Raw genomic sequence first — 15,801 nt, 5'->3', positions numbered from 1 at the left:
GGCAGCGGGCATGGTGGGACCCTTTGGTTTCAGGGTGGCCCCTTATCTCCAGGTACCCCAACTGTTTGGCAACTCTGAAAGGAAAGGGTCAACAGGTCCGGCGCCTTGGTCATCGAATTATCGAGCAGGGTGGCTGCTGGACACTACCTGGGTTCTGGAATGAGGCAGGACCACGGGCAGTGGCCAGTGTCTAGAAGCTTCCTTAGGAGCCCTGGAAGTGTCCACCCATCTCTAGTCTGTTGTGGTGAAAATGAGGCTGGAATCCCAAAGAGAGCTGCCAGGGTGGCGGACGGTGGAGCATTCTGTCTCACTCACTGAGCTCAAAGTCCCCACACAGCCCAGGTACCGTGTGAGGTGTGTGGGTGCCTCACCCCTGTGCTGAAGAAGCTCTCTCTCCCTGCCTTTCCCATCACAGCGGAGCTTCTGGGAAAGTGACTCCATGCACACTTCCCAGATGCTAAGAGCAGAGGCCATCACGGCTAGCCATGTCAAATGCTCTAAACCCAATCACGTGCTGCCTTGCTGAGCATGGTAGCAAGAGGGAAGAGACCCTAGAACTTGTCCCTTCTGCTCCCATGCCCTTTCCTTTAGCATGTGAGGGTGCCAGGGGCAGCAGGCTGTGGAAGGGCTGGTGCCCGCTGTCCTTGGCTCATCCTTCAGGCTGGCAGCTGATGGGCACACCATGTGTCCACTTTGTCCACATCTCTCAGGAGCTGCATCAGAGTATATTGTCAGACATAGACAGCCAGAAGCACCGCTACCAGCCACTGATCTGTGAGAAGAGCAGGCCAACCCCCCTGAAACTCTTCACCCCCAGACTGGTCAAAGTGTGAGCAGAGGTGCTCCCCAGGAAGGGTGGGTGCTCTGCCGAGGACTGGTGGGGTCAGGATGTGGGTCCCAGGAGTGGAGCGGAACGGACTCTTGGCCGGGGGCTTGCGGAAGGGGCTCTGCTTGCTCCAGGGCCTTCCAGGGACCCCCAGAAGAGAGCAGGCTGTGCACCGCAGGCAGCCATGGGTGTCCTCTGCATACGTTCAGAGCCCCTGGGCCTCCTGGGGGTGCTGAGCATGGGACCACCTGGCCTCCTTCATTCTGGCTTCCCTGCTTTAGCCTCGAGTTTGGAAGGAAACAAGGAAGCACCAGGGAGGAGCAGGAAAGGAAAAGGCTGATCCACAAACATAAGCGTGAATTTAAAGGGGCAGTTCGTGAGATCCGTAAGGATAATCAGTTCCTGGCCAGGATGCAGCTCTCGGAGATCATGGAACGGTGAGCAGGGCACGGGCACCTGGCCAGGGGGACACCATGGACTGGCCGGGCCTCGGCACTCGCTGTGTGAGCGAGTTCTGGCTAACGCGTGAGGGTGGGGGACCGCCGGGAGCTGGTGCTGTGCCCCCACACCTTTCTCCTGTCTGGCATGGTGTGGTTTTGAGCTGCCCAGGGTGCGGGGCCGGCCTCGGCTGTGGGACCTGGGCAGCTGGATCCACATCCCAACATTTGCTTTCCCTGCTTCAGGGATGCAGAGAGAAAGCGAAAAGTGAAGCAGCTCTTCAACAGCCTGGCCTCGCAGGAAGGGGAATGGAAGGCCCTGAGCAGGAAGAAGTTCAAGAGGTGAATGCTGTTCAGCACAGGAGTCAAGAAGATGACCACACGGAAAGTGCAGTGAGGGTGCAGGTCATCGGTGGGAGTTTTCTTGAACCTTGTTTCCTGTTTGGAGCCAGACGCCTCTCCTGATTCCATAGAAGGAACCCAAGCCTTGGCAGATGGCCGCAGGCGCCATGCCGGCCCGTGCGCACAACCCCGGAGCGCACCGCGTCTCTGCCTCACCAGAATAAAGCAGGACGTGTGCCTTCACATATAGAGCTGAGGGTTACCCAATCTTGTATAAATTATATTTTCAATTAAAAACAAAGCAAGCTTTTATACAGTTTGGAAACAGAAAAAAAGCCGTATAATTCCTCCCTAGTGGAGCACAAGGCCCACCCTGTGGCCCACCCGACCCTTCTCGGCCCAGCCCCTGGGGACTGTGAGGGGGACCTGAGCCAGCCCGCACCCTCCATGCTGCTACCACCTGGTCCTGCTCACCTGTGCTGATCCAAACTGGCGGGGACACGGAGGTCCCTGCTGAACACACCTACCCTGAAAACCCCCCAGGTAATGTCTGGTCACCACAAGAAAAAGCTTGAGACCCTCAGACCTCCCAGCCGCCCACAGGAGGTGGCTCTCAAGGACAATGGGTGCTCGCTCGGCCACAGGTGGGGCTGCTGCCTCACCCATGCAACTTCCTGGTGCTGGGGGAGGGGAGGTCTCATACCAGGAAGGCCCTGCTGTGCCCCCCACCTGGGGGACCTTGCTGACCCCCAGAGAAAGGGAGTTGTGGAGTGTCCTGTGCCTAGTTCACGTTCCAGCCCAGTGCCCATCTCCAGGGTGGTGCCAGTCTGGGTGACGGCCTCAGGCGGCCCTGCCCTGAGCCACTGTGGCAAGACCAGCATTGGGAGGGGCGGCCAGAGAATGCCAGAGCTCTCTTGACCTTGAAACTCCCCTGGGGGTACTTGGGGCTGCTCGGAGACAGCGATGGGGGTAGGGTGAGGGGAGGAGGACAGGATGGCCCTAAAGGCAAGAGCCATTCATGGGCACAGCCTCCATCTGCGGAAAGGAAGCCCTCAGCTGCGGTTTTGACCCAACCGCTATGCTATCGGGGAACCTCTACTCCTCAGCTTCTCACCGCTTGCTAGACGACACTGCCGCACGCAGAAAAGGGGCTCGAGCCGGGGGTCTGGGTCCAAGGGGCGCGCGCAGGAGACCTCGCTGCGGGTCTAAAGGACTGGAGGCCGAGTCAATTAAGGCACGAAGCGAGGTAGCTTTATTGTTGGTAGACACTTATGCCAGGGCCGCCAGTAGCTAAAGACCTCGAGGCTCGGCGAGCTCTGGATTATATACAGTTTGAGGAGAGGCGGAGTTAGGGCGTGGCCTCCAGGGGAGGGTAGCCAATCACACAGGGAGGACGGATGAGTGACTGTGACGTCTGTAGGCACCATAGAGATGCTGTTCCAGAGTGTGCCCGTAGCAGCGGATGTTGGGCAGGTGGAGGACTAAGGAGAAGGCCAATAGGGTTAGAGAGAAAAGGCTGCATCATCACTAGTCACCAGTGAGGCTTGTAATTCAGAGGTCTAGAAGAACCGGACGTGCCAAAATGGCGAGGGAGGGAATGAAAGAGACTAAGGTACCAGGCCAAGAATAAAATTATGCCACAATTCCTCTCTTTTTCCTTTTTAAAGAGCACACTTGTGTGACAAGTGGCAGGCATGAACCTTAGCTGGGAGGGGTAGGGATGAGATTCCCCTTGTGCATGAGGCTCAGAATTTCAGGGGAAGGGTATGTGCTGAGCCGACCCTTATGCAAATCTCATGTGCCCCAGAAGAGCCAGAGGAGGTCTGTTAGAGTGACCCTCTTATGCGATTCTTGCGTCGCACCCAGCGGTGCCCATCTGGTGGACCCAGATGCACGTACTCTGGTAACATGCAGCCCCCGTGGGGGAGTGTGAGGAATGTGGGCAGGCGATGACTGTTATAGCCTAGGGGAAGCAGGAGAGACCGGTCCTCATCTGTCCCCAGCCCGAGGGTGATCAGTCCTCAGGCGAGGCTAGGCCTGCGAGTCAAACCTGGGCTTGTCTGCGTTCCTCCACAGAACAGTCCGGACGATTAGGCCGAGCATAACAGCAGCCAGAACTTGGGCCTCAGCCCGAGACTGGTGGCGGAGAGTGAGCAGCTTAGAAGGAGGAGTTTGAAGAGTAAGAGGACGAGGATAAAGAGGAACGCGAGAACCTCGTAGAACATTATATTGGAGGGCTGGAAGAGAGAACTGAATTTAGCAGTTAGGTCAGAGAGAATAAAAGTGGGGAAATAAAGGGACTAAGGTATATTTATGATGAGGATGGTAGGTAGTAGCTAAGTATGAGATGGTTGCTGTTTTTTTGCGTCTCCTGGACTGGAGGGGTCATCCGGGTCACGATGAGGAGGGTGTCCACAACCTCTGGAGAAGGATGGCGGGAATTATTGTCCCCTCAACGCACAATTGGGGTATTAACACGCCAGGGCAGGACCACGCTGTTGGATTCCTAGAAACAAGACTTAAAAGAAAAATTTATATTTTTTGCAATCATGGGGGACTTAAACGAGCTCCCCTTTTAAACGCATGTAATGGATGTGAGCGATCTCCCTGTCTACCCTATGTATTTGCTGCTTTACAAATTTTATCATTCTGGATAAAATGCATGGCCCAAAAGTTAATATTAACAAAAGTATCAGCAGAGGCCCTGCTATAGTAGAGATTAAGGTGGTTAGCCATGGCGACTGGGCAAACAAATTTTCAAACCAACTTCGGTGCTCCCTTAATTTTTTCTCCCTGGCCTCTAGTCTTTCTCCCAATTTCTTCATGGAGTCTCTGACTACTCCTGTGTGATCTGCATAAAAACAACACTCTTCCTTCAAGGCTGCGCATAGCCCTCCTTCCTTTAAAAATAACAAGTCTAGGCCCCTTCTATTTTGTAGCACAACTTCTGATAGGGAGGTTAAAGATTTTTCCAGAGCTTCCATGGCTTGCTTTATAGTTTCTAGGTCTTCATTGACAGCAGACTCTAAAAGAGCCATTTGTTGATTCCCCTGGACTATGGCTGCAGTGCCTGTGCCCACCCCGGCCATCACTCCGGCAGCTAGCAGCGTCGCCAAGGTTACAGAGACCACTGCTCTTTTGTGTCGGTGTTTCATTTCCATGGCTTCCTCAAAATCATCGGCAGACTGGTAGATAACTCTCGGCAAAACCTGTACTAGGATGCAAAACTGCGCGTTGTTGAAAACCTTAGTACTGACACAGGGCGTTAGACCCGTGCTACATGCCCATTTAAAACCTGGCGAAGGAATTAGGTAGGCGTCTTCTGCGGAACCGATCTCATTGGATGCATTTCTGCTACATAACCCTTGGAAGCCTACCGGTGGCGTGCCAATGCAAGTGCCCCTACCCGATACTTCAGGGAGGGCAAGTCCTAGGCCACTATGCCAATCACAAGAATTTGAGAACTTGCTAACATTAAAGGTGCCATTGACAGCGATCCCCTCATAATATGGAGGACTAGACTGCAGGCATAACCAACATTCTTAGTAAAATTCGGATTGGTGTTATTTAATGCTTCATAACTTCCCAGGATTAACTTAAACATTCTGTTGTCTAAGGGGGTTCTGGTACCAGCGGGAGGAGAAGCACTAGAACTCGAGGATAAAGTAGAGATACGGGATACCACGGTAGTTTGAACACGGTTTGAGGGTGACTTTACGGAGTCAGCTGTAGAAGGGGTAGTGGGACGACTATATTTTGACTTACGAGGGGTAGAGACCTGAGGCGTGCGGACAAGCACCTTATTTGGTCCCACGGGTAATGCTTGCTGAACAGCCTCTTTTTTTATTGCAAGGAGGCCTCCAGGGTCAGTCCCTTCTAGATAGATTCTGATACCCCAAGTTCTACCTATTAACCATGAGGGGTCATTAGGAAGCTGTACGGTAAAGTTTAGCTTTTCACAGTTTGATTTATCGTATATATGATTGATGGAGTAGTCACGAGGTTTGCATCCAAAAGGGGACCAAGTTAGCCCTAGGTATTTATCAACGAGGGAGGGTGTCCAACTGGAGGCTAACGTTACACAGTCCCAGTATGCACAGTAATATTGGTTGGGGGTGTTACAGTATTGCTTTCCAGGGTTTGAGGCTGGGCACAAGTAGTATTGAGCCTTGTTAAAACATGGTGTGCCGGTTGGAAACAGAAATAGATCGCAAGCATAAACTACAAAGGAGGGGCTACCCGCTGTAACTTGGGTCTGCACGATTGTGGAATCCTCCCAACGTATTAAGGTCCATTTCCAAGGCCGGTGGGGGTTGGAATCAGAGGCAGGGTAAACAACACTTGCATTTTGTAAAAGAAGATATAAAGTGACAACTCTGAGTGGTAGAGGGTTCCATAAGGCCATAGTGATAGATGTTATAAACCTGTAGGCGGGGGGAGCACGGTTAGAAAAGGACATTTTAAGGGAGAAAAACTAGCAGGTTAATGCACGCTATGATACACAGAAATGTTATGGCAAGTAAAATTCTTTCTAATAGATTCCAGTCTTTTGGGGCAATTGTTGCTAATATTATTGCCCACACTAGGGCTAGAGGACAAATTAGTAAGAGCCAATAATAGTTCACGAGGCGTCAGCGATGGGGTAAACCTGTAAGCAGGAGCTCTCCTGGCTCCCGGTCTTCTGCTTTATTCGTAGAGGCCGTCGCTGGTCGGACGCAACGTGAAGGGATCCAGAGGGGTTGTGGTTCACTTTCTTGGACGAGGTCCTAGGGTGCCGTGGGAGTTCGCCGGGTGAGGAGAGAGGTGCCCCACGCTGGGCGCCACTTGCGGTTTTGACCCAACCGCTATGCTATCGGGGAACCTCTACTCCTCAGCTTCTCACCGCTTGCTAGACACTGCCGCACGCAGAAAAGGGGCTCGAGCCGGGGGTCTGGGTCCAAGGGGCGCGCGCAGGAGACCTCGCTGCGGGTCCAAAGGACTGGAGGCCGAGTCAATTAAGGCATGAAGCGAGGTAGCTTTATTGTTGGTAGATGCTTATGAAGCGAGGTAGCTTTATTGTTGGTAGATGCTTATGAAGCGAGGTAGCTTTATTGTTGGTAGATGCTTATGCCAGGGCCGCCAGTAGCTAAAGACCTCGAGGCTCCGCGAGCCCTGGATTATATACCGTTTGAGGAGAGGCGGAGTCGGGGCGTGGACTCCAGGGGAAGGTAGCCAATCACACAGGGAGAACGAATGAGTGACTGTGACGTCTGTAGGCACCATAGAGATGCTGTTCCAGAGTGTGCCCGTAGCAGTGGATGTTGGGCAGGTGGAGGACTAAGGAGAAGGCCAATAGGGTTAGAGAGACAAGACTGCATCATCACTAGTCACCAGTGAGGCTTGTAATTCAGAGGTCTAAAAGAACCGGAAGTGCCAAAATGGCGAGGGAGGGAATGAAAGAGACTAAGCCATCAGGCCAAGAATGAAATTATGCCACACTCAGCCCTGCTGGGTCCGCAAGGCCCCAGGCTCCACAGCCCTGCCCCGGGCTTTTTCCCCTCCATGGTGGTCCTCGGTTCCTGCCCGTCCGCGCCACAGGCAGGGTCCAGACTAGGCTCCTGTCACCCTCTCCTGACACGTGGCTGATGCTATGGTAACATCAGGCGCCCTCCTCGTCCTCTTCCTGGGTCCTGGCCCCACCCCAGGAAAGAGAACGGAGAGAACGGGACAAATGAGGTGCAGGCTCTCCCGGGGACCTCCCTGCCGACCTCTGGGGGTGGGATGTGCCGGTGACCAGCGCTGAGTCTGGGGTCTTCCGCATGCAGGCGGTTCCTAAGCGAGGACTGTGTCCTTTGGGGCGCCCCTCCCCGGACCGAGCTGCCGGCCTGCCCCTGGGAGGGAAGCGCCCGCCCATGCCTCCCTCGGAGGACGGAACGCAGGGACTCTGCGGACGCCCGGCTCGGGTCCCTCCGGCCCCGCCGCTACCCCTTGCAGGCCCGTCCCGCGTCGTGGCGCGGCGCCCCTTTCACAGCCGAGGGTGCGGGGAAGGGCCCCTCCAAGGCCTGCGGGCGGCGCCGGGAGAACAGGCCTCCCACTGCGAGGGCTGCGCGATAACCCGAGAGACCAGCCAGCCCGGGACCCACCCGGCACCGGCTGGGCCTAAAGCGGAAGTGCGGGCTGCTTCCTGGGCGGGGTCACACAGATGGGGCGTGATCCCGCCCCGCCCTCCGGGTGTGCTTGGCGGGCCTTTCCGCAGCCGCTGGCCAGTCTGTCCGTCGGTCGATTCTGAGCGCGCTGCTGCGGCAGGTGCAGGTGGGGTCAGGGGTCGGGGTTCTGTCGGGTCAGGGGTCAGGTCCGGGCGGGATTTGGGGTTCCGGGCCCGGGCGGGGTGTTGGGTTTCCCGCAGCTCAGGGCGTCCGCTGCGAACCCCGAATCTGCCCAGGCCCCGCCCCTCTCGGCCTCAGTTTCCCCGTTGGGATGTGGGGCCCGCGGCGGCGGTCGTCCCTTTGCGGAACCCCGGCCGCCCCCGTCTCCCGCCGCCCGCCGCAGGGGTGGGGCTGGAGCGCGTCTTGGTGGCCGGAGGCGCCCTCACTGCCCCCGCTCCTCTGCAGGCCGGAGGCGGAGCGCCCACCATGGGCCGCGGAGGGGGCGAAGGCTGCACGCCGCGCCCCCCCATCCGCGTGCAGCCCGCGTCCGAGCGGCGCGTGGTGGCCGTGGTCTTCCTGGGCCTCCTGCTGGACCTGCTGGCCTTCGCGCTGCTGCTGCCCCTGCTGCCCCGGCTGCTCGAGAGCTACGGCCGCGCCCACGTGAGCCCCTGCCCGACCCCCGACCCCCGGCCCTCGGTCAGGCCCCCCCCGCGGCCCTCACGCGCCCCTGTCCCCCAGGACCCCTTGTACGGCTCGTGGCAGCGCGGGGTGGACTGGTTGGCCACGGCCATCGGCATGCCGACCGAGCAGCGGTACAACAGCGTCCTGTTCGGAGGTACGGTCCCTTCTCCGCGCGCCCCCGGGGCCGGCGCTGGCGTCCAGGGAGCGCGGGGTGCAGCTGATGGCCACCGCCTGGCCCCTGGCCCTGACCCGCACGCCTTTTCTCGCAGGCGTCATCGGCTCGGGCTTCTCCCTGCTGCAGTTCCTTGCGGCGCCGCTCACCGGGGCCGCCTCCGACCGTCTGGGGAGGCGCCCGCTCATGCTGCTGGCCCTGGTACGCTGGCGCCCCCCGGCCCCCGGGGCGTGAAGGGGGGCCCACCAGGCTGGCCCGAGCTTCAGGCCCGGGAGCGGGAGGACAGGCTCGAGGGGCCGCCTGCTTTGCCTGCCCCACTCCGTCCCACGGCCTCGAGTGACCGCGACCGCCTCCGCCCGCCGGCAGGGGGGCCTGCTCGCCTCGTACGCCGTGTGGGCTGCCTCGCGGAGTTTCGCCGCTTTCCTGGCCTCCAGGGCGATCGGGGGCATCAGCAAGGGCAACGTGAGCCTGTCCACGGCCATCGTGGCCGACCTGGGCTCGCCTCCAGCCCGCAGCCGCGGCATGGTGAGTGTCCCCAGGTAGGGGCGAGGGCCGGGGCCCGGGGCCCGGGGCCCCCGCAGCGGCTCAGGTGGCCCCTCCGCAGGCCATCATCGGTGTGGCCTTCTCGCTGGGCTTCACCCTGGGGCCCCTGCTCGGCGCCTCCCTACCGGTGGACACCGCGCCCTGGTTCGCCCTGCTGTTTGCTGCCTCTGACCTGCTCTTCATCTTCTGCTTCCTGCCGGAGACGCTGCCTCCAGAGAAGCGGGTAGGGCTGGGCTCGGATCCCATTGACCAGGGGCTTGACCCGGGGCCACCCCTCTTGCTCTGAGGCTCCTGGGCCACTGCACTCCTCAGGGCCCAGAATCAGGCCTGGGAGCTGGACTCAAGGTGGGGCCGGCTGGGGCCCACTGACTGCAGGGGCTGAGCAGGTTGGGGTCCCTCCGGCCCCTGGGCTGCCAGGCCATGCCTGTGTGGTTCTACCCCCGTCCCCCCAGGCACCCTCCATCACCCTGGGGGTCCAAGGTGCCAGAGACTTGCTCAGCCCCCTGGCTCTACTCCGCTTCTCAGCTGTCGCCCGTGGCGAGGATGCACCCACTGGAGATAGTAAGGAGCACCCCCAGCCACCCAACCGACTAATGGGTCCAGCCTTAGTCCAAGAGCAGGTCCAGCCCTGCTACTGGAGGGGTTCCTGACCACTGGCTCGCCCTCCCTGCTTCCTTCTCATGTCTGCTCCCCACCCCCACCTGCCTGCCTGGTTGCTTGCACCCCCACCGCCTGTCTGCTTGCACCCCCACCGCCTGCCTGCCCCCAGGGCTCCGCAGCCTACGCAGCCTGGGCCTGGTCTACTTCCTCTACCTCTTCCTGTTCTCTGGCCTGGAGTATACGCTGAGCTTCCTCGCCCACCAGCGCTTCCAGTTTAGCAGGTGAGTGTGGGTTGCTCCTGGTGGGGGCAGGAGGGGGGGCCGGACATGCAGCTGTGTCTGTCCTGGCTGCCCTACCTGGGGCGGGGGGCAGGGGGCAGCAGCACTCCCCACTCCCCCACAGCCTGCAGCAGGGGAAGATGTTTTTCTTCATCGGCCTCACCATGGCCACCATCCAGGGCACCTACGCCCGCCGCCTCAGCCCCGGCCAGGAGCTCCTAGCTGCCAAACGGGTAGGGGCTCGCCCCGGGGCAGAGGGTGGGGGGCACAGGTGGGGACGGGGCAGGGGCTGAGCTCTGCTGTGTTCCCCAGGCCATCGTGCTGCTGGTCCCCGCCTTCCTCCTCATCGGCTGGGGGCACTCGCTGCCCGTGCTGGGCCTAGGGCTGCTGCTCTACTCCTTTGGTGAGCGCCACGGGGCTGGGGCCAGGGCTGGGTGGGGAACTTCAGGCTGCCCCCCTGGGGCTGACCCTGCTGCCTGACTGTCCCCCCAGCGGCCGCCGTCGTGGTGCCTTGCCTGTCGTCTGTGGTCGCCAGTTATGGTGAGACCCTTTCCCTGCCGGGGTCCCCGGGAAGGAGGAGTGGGCCCTGACCTGCCACCTCCTCATAGGCTCATCCGCGCAGAAGGGCATCGTCATGGGCACACTGCGCAGCCTCGGCGCCCTGGCCAGGGCCCTGGGGCCCATCGCGGCCGCCTCAGGTGAGGGCTGGGCAGGGGCCAGCCCCAGGGTCCCCCCTGTCCCCCCAAGGCCCCTGGTCAGCCCACTGTCTCTTGGCAGTGTACTGGCTGGCGGGAGCCCGCGTCTGCTTCTCCCTGTGCTCCGGCCTCTTCCTGCTCCCCTTCCTGCTCCTGCACAGACTGAGGCCACTGGCACCCAAAACCGAGTAGCCGGAGCCCCGAGGGACCTGCGGCAGGAGGGGTGGCTAGGCCAAGACCACCCCCACTGCCCGTCCACTGCCTCCCTCAGGACCCAGGACGGAGCAGGCCCCTCCCCCGGCACCCAGCGCTGGAGAAGCCTCCCCTCCGGGCCCCTGTCTCTGGGCATGCCCACCCCCCCCGGGACTCTCCCCTGGAGAACCCTCTCCTCGTGGGCTGCTCACCCCCTCCCGCCCCAGAACGCAGCAGCCCCCCGCACTACACTGTTTTTCACTCCAAACAGGGCTAGTAGCACCACGGCCTTCCAGGCTGTTTTTTTAATTGTGGCCTGAGACCCGCCAGTTCCAAATGAGAAATAAAGCTGCAGTTTCGTGCCTAGTGCCCTTGCCATGCACGGTGTGGCCTCACCCGCTCTCCGCCCAGGAGACCCCTGGGTGCCAGGAGCAGCTGCCTCACCCGAAGAGTGCAAAGCTCTTCTCATGCCATTTCTTCTACAAGGTGATGGGAAATTAGGCTCTGAGGACCCAGCGTCCTCAGCTTCCCCCCATTCCCTGGAGTTGTTGGGGCAGCTCAACCAGCCATGCTGTTCCCTCTCTGGTCTTGGAAACGAGGAGCTGGGACAGGCACAGGCTGGTGGGGGTGGGACTTGTCTTTTCACAGGGGTACGTTTGGGGTAAGGAAAAGGTTGTTTCCAGGCCAAAGTTACAAAATCTGTACTTTGGTGATCTTTTCTTGGAGCAAAACACAAACTTCTGAAAATCTGTTTTAACGGGTAAAGAATAAGGAATTAGGGTAAAACTACTTCCCAGACTTAGATAAGGAAACTGCTTAAAGAATTTTATTTGTGAGTTAAACAATGTTACAATGAAGAAAGGAAGTACAGGACATGCCCTCCAAGTCTGTGTCCATATATGCAACTATATTTCATACTGTGAGACAAAGAAACTACAAGGATGAAAAGGAGAAGCCACTGCACCTGTGGGATGGGGGGTAGGCTGCTGCAACAGAAATCATGATCTTTAACACCGCCATGGCAACGGAAAAGCAGGGGGGGCAGGGCCATGCAGCAGTTCACCTCAGGTGGTCCAGGGATCGCAGGTGGTTCAGCCCCCCTCCCCGGAGCCTCAGACTCCATGTAACTGACAGCTCACAGGTGTGGATGGAGGAAGGCAAGTTTATCAGCCCCGCCAATGGCAGATGCAAGCTGTTAGATTACCTTCTCTCAGAACAGTAAGAATATAGATCCCCTCTCGGTGCCAGAAACCTCCCCAAATAAGGGTGAGTAGTGCTCCTGCTGCAGCCTGAGGCAGGTTCTAGAGAAGAAAAGCAAAAACCGGCCTATTCATATTCACAAAAATGGAGGTTGAATTGCAAACCTGCTGAAACTAGTACAAAAGAGCCTGCCCCTTCGCTATGACACAAATCTTAGAGACCCCAGTGAGTAAAGGACGCTGAGCCCTGAGCCTGAGGCCAGCTCAGCCTGCCCGCCTGCCAACACGGAACCAAAACTTCCTCCAGCCCCTGGGCCTGTGCTGCCACAGGAAGCCAGGAGTTGGCCTTGGTCCCCTGCAAGCCTCGGAGAGACTAGACGTGTGTGTCACAACAGGAAAGACAACAAGAAAGGTCAAGGTGCAGGAGGGTGAAGCCTCCAGTACCTTCCCACCAGGATGGTGACTCAGAGCCCACTGCTGGGGAAGGTGGCAGCGGGGTGGCAGGGGGAGCACGGGGTCTGCGTGGGGGACTCGGTCACGCCCTGGGAGGCGAGTGTGGGCTGCAGCAGGCCTGGCTCTCTGCATTCCATAACACAAGCTGGGACAGGAGATGTCAGGACAGTGGTGGTGGCAAGGGAAAGCGACAGACAGGACGGCGCGTGAGGTGGGCCTTCAGGAGTCGCTCTTTTTCTTGCTCTTCTTGAGAAAGGAAGGGGTGCGGAACTTCTTCTTCTTCTTGGAGGGGGACTTGCCCGGAGACCCGTCGCTGCCAGGATCTGCGGGCGCCCCCTCCTCAGCAGCCGAGGCCGCCTCTTCAGCTGCTGGGGCTGCGGCCGGCTCGGGGTGGGCTGTGGTGGGGGGCAGAGTGGGGCTCGGAGGACCCCGGGCCTCACAGAGACCCTCTTCCTCCTCGTGGGCGGGGGTCACAGAGCCCAGTGCTCCTGAAGGCTCATCAGGGGAGAGGTCAGGGGGTGTTGGCTCACGGGCGGCAGCATCGCTGTCCTCAGAGGGGGCCTGCCCCGGCTGCAGGTCTGTGGAAGGCAAGACGTTACCGTGCTGTACCTCACTTCCCGGGGAGCGCCCCCCCTTTCCCCGACCCAGTAAGACACCTTAAGTCAGCTCCACCCTACTTCACCGCCTAAGAATACTCAAACTTGGGGTGATTTTTAAGTCCTTGTGAACAGCTCGCTGACAAAACTGGACTCAGTCACATCTCAGCCCTTGAGACAGAAAGCCGTAAGGCTCCATGGCAGGCTGAGGACATTTCCAGCAGCAGACATTTTGTATTATTACCATTTGGAAAGGGGTTTAGGCTCTAAACTTAAGGGTTACAAGTCAGCAGTCCTTAAATTAAGCTTAAATTTAGGTCTACAACACCTGGTCTCCTCCAAGTAGCCAGGAAGAGGGCCAGGAGGGGACACCCAGGACCCATAAGCAATGTCAGCATCAAACGGAATGAGCCACTGAGGCTGGGGAGTGTAGCTGAAGGGACGAGACCGCGAGCAAACTGGGTGGGAGGTTCAGGTGCCTGGCCCCAAGAGCCCATTCAACCCACCAGAACCCTGCTGCCGTGCGTCAGGCCCAGCCCTGGCATCCCCCGCGGGCATCTTCTGAACTGACCAGGTGGGAACCAGTTTTGTAGAATTAAAAAAAATGCCTGAAAGTTACAATGCTCGCTGACACCCAATGTTTAGTCATGAAGCCCAAGCCAGGCATGAGACGTCAGGGGGGTGCTGGGCTGACTGGGTGAAGGGACTCCAGGAGAACGGGGGACAGAGGCCCAGGCCTGGACAGGGAGCGCTCACTCTGCAGAGCAAGCTGCCAGGGCGTGCTTAGAACATAGCACATGACCAGATGTCCCATGAATAATTAATAACGATGACAAATATCACTTATCTACCCCAATTCAAATGACCAGTCCCAGCTTAAGGAGTGGTCCAAACAAATCCAATCCCCATGAACCAGGTGGCAAACTCCATCCCTGCTGGAACTGAGTCTAGATATCCGTCTGACAGCCTATGGTGCTGTACGCCCAGGCCCCGGGGTGCTCTGAGCAGGCCTGGCCTCGGACAGCCAGGAGCATGGACGGGAGGAACCAAGGGGCCAGGGCCACCTTCAGGAATGAAGGGGCGGACACAGGAAAAAAGGGCCTCACCTTTTGTTTTAAATAAACAGAAAACAAAACTTAAGCAACAGAGAAGCAAGAGGATGAGGCAAAGCACAGGGCCATCTGGCCGACAGGGTGAGGCGGGCGGGTACTTACTATGGTAACAGGTACTCTTTAGCACATCCGCCTCCTGCTGCAGCCACAAGAAGAGAAAAGCACAAAGAGAGATCTACGCATTCAGTCACAGCCACTGGGCACACACGGAGAATGGGCAGGGCATTTGTGGAGGACACAGGATGGGGTGCAGAGGGAGCCACAGGCTTCACAACACATGGGGGGAGGCACCCAAAGTTCAAGACTGGGACGGAGACATGTGAGATTACACCAGTCACAGACTCAGGGGTCTGAGATGCAAACGAACATAGCACCCTCGTTGGACTGAGTCAATACCGCAAGACAAATCGAAGTCCTGTAGCCCAAACACAAGGGAATTTCTGAAGTGTCATCTCAACACAGTAAGGTTTAAGAAATGCACAAGCAATGGGCAACACTGGCACGGGACAACGGTGATGGGCCCCTACCCAGGCACCAGGCCCGCCCCGCCCTCCCAGGGCGCTGGGGTCTGCGGGCCTCCCGGGGCCAGTGCAGCAGCAGCACAGGGGCAGGCAGGCTCACACGCTGGTTCCCAGGACAGAGCCCACTCCTGCCACCGGCTTCACAAAAACACACACTAACCCCGTCCTGCTGTGGTGGCCACATACTACCCCAGGTACGGCCATGCCCGCCTCGCCTACCACTCACCTTCTCCAAGCTTGACGGGGGTGCTGGGGGGAGTGTGGGGGGCTGTGGGCTGGTCAGGGGGGTTCTCTTCTTTCTGGTCTTTCATCTCGTCCAGATGTTCTGCAGACACAGAAATGAAGAACATGGTGAAGAGCAGCGGAAGCCATGAGCCATGAGCCTTGGCTGGCCCACCCCTGCCCAGCCCCATACTCTAAGCTCCTGGGCCCTCAGGCAGCACCCACCTGCTGCGGGGCTCCTAGCAAGTGAAGGGAGCCATCCCCCAGGTACCCGTGGGGGCTGGGCAGGGCTGTCAGCCTCAGCCTGCTTTCTCCTCCTGGGCCCCCTCAGAGAGTGAGGGAAGCTTCGGCGACCAGGGTGTTGAAGAGAGACTCAGAGAAATCTAACCAACTGGTCTCCACTCACATCTGTCAGAGACCCTCCGTGTCCCTGCCTGCACAGCCCGGCCCACCCCCACCCCACCCCCTGCTGAGCCCAGTGCCCCACCCTCCCTGCCCACTCTCAGTACTCTCTCGTTTCAGTTTTTTACACAGGACATTTCCTACCAACAGTTTGAACTTGGCAAATGTAATGTATATTTTTATTTTCTAAAGTAAAATATGCTGATGAGGACCAGAGGCAAAACTGCAGGAACTAGGACCCAAGATACTGAAAATTCCAAGTTTACTTCTCATTTAGAGAAAAAAAATAATAATGTTTTCCTAATTCTTTAAATCTCTCACTTTCATTTAAAATTCTTACTTTATAGCTTACAATCACTGATTTTAAATTACCATCACCAATCTAAGCTAAGTAGGGCCTCTGAG

General features: G+C 58.3%; 3 protein-coding genes across 15 annotated transcripts in view; 2 read left to right on the top strand and 1 right to left on the bottom strand.

Moving 5' to 3' along the window:
* NOP14 (NOP14 nucleolar protein) overlaps positions 1 to 1,917 on the top strand; it is a 47,067-nt gene extending 45,150 nt beyond the window's left edge. For all 3 annotated transcript variants that reach the window (XM_077136278.1, XM_077136279.1, XM_077136277.1), the window contains 3 exons: positions 711 to 829; positions 1,108 to 1,263; positions 1,510 to 1,917. In XM_077136278.1, coding sequence (XP_076992393.1) covers positions 711 to 829; positions 1,108 to 1,263; positions 1,510 to 1,609 — 375 coding nt within the window. In that variant the 3' untranslated portion in view covers positions 1,610 to 1,917. The remainder of the gene's footprint in view (positions 1 to 710; positions 830 to 1,107; positions 1,264 to 1,509) is intronic.
* Positions 1,918 to 7,785: 5,868 nt separating this feature from the next.
* On the top strand, positions 7,786 to 11,257 carry SLC75A1 (solute carrier family 75 member 1). Of its 3 annotated transcripts, none has more exons than XM_077136276.1 (13): positions 7,786 to 7,896; positions 8,196 to 8,390; positions 8,469 to 8,565; positions 8,681 to 8,784; positions 8,950 to 9,108; positions 9,329 to 9,349; positions 9,579 to 9,687; positions 9,896 to 10,007; positions 10,129 to 10,237; positions 10,317 to 10,407; positions 10,497 to 10,544; positions 10,613 to 10,702; positions 10,782 to 11,257. In XM_077136276.1, exons 2-13 carry the CDS (start codon positions 8,217 to 8,219, stop codon positions 10,889 to 10,891), a joined length of 1,224 nt encoding a protein of 407 aa, XP_076992391.1. In that variant the 5' UTR covers positions 7,786 to 7,896; positions 8,196 to 8,216; the 3' UTR covers positions 10,892 to 11,257. The 3 variants fall into 3 exon arrangements, with proteins under 3 accessions (XP_076992391.1, XP_076992390.1, XP_076992389.1); XM_077136275.1 differs by having other exon boundaries at positions 9,188 to 9,349; positions 10,861 to 11,257; XM_077136274.1 differs by having other exon boundaries at positions 9,188 to 9,349.
* A 438-nt stretch (positions 11,258 to 11,695) lies between these two features.
* Positions 11,696 to 15,801, bottom strand: part of ADD1 (adducin 1) — a 133,301-nt gene continuing 129,195 nt past the window's right edge. For 3 of the 9 annotated variants that reach the window (XM_077136273.1, XM_077136265.1, XM_077136266.1), the window contains 2 exons: positions 14,999 to 15,097; positions 11,696 to 13,121 (listed from right to left, as the gene is read on the bottom strand). In XM_077136273.1, the coding sequence (XP_076992388.1) occupies positions 12,763 to 13,121; positions 14,999 to 15,097 (458 nt within the window). In that variant the 3' untranslated portion in view covers positions 11,696 to 12,762. Of the gene's footprint in view, positions 13,122 to 14,352; positions 14,391 to 14,998; positions 15,098 to 15,801 lie in introns of those variants that run through there. The other 6 variants (XM_077136268.1, XM_077136271.1, XM_077136270.1 and 3 more) reach the window with 4 other exon arrangements.

Source organism: Tamandua tetradactyla, chromosome 19 (assembly GCF_023851605.1).
Source record: "Tamandua tetradactyla isolate mTamTet1 chromosome 19, mTamTet1.pri, whole genome shotgun sequence".
In the NCBI taxonomy this organism is placed as follows: Eukaryota; Metazoa; Chordata; class Mammalia; order Pilosa; family Myrmecophagidae; genus Tamandua; species Tamandua tetradactyla.
Note: the sequence above shows the minus strand (reverse complement) of the source record. Positions and strands in the feature narration are given on the sequence as shown.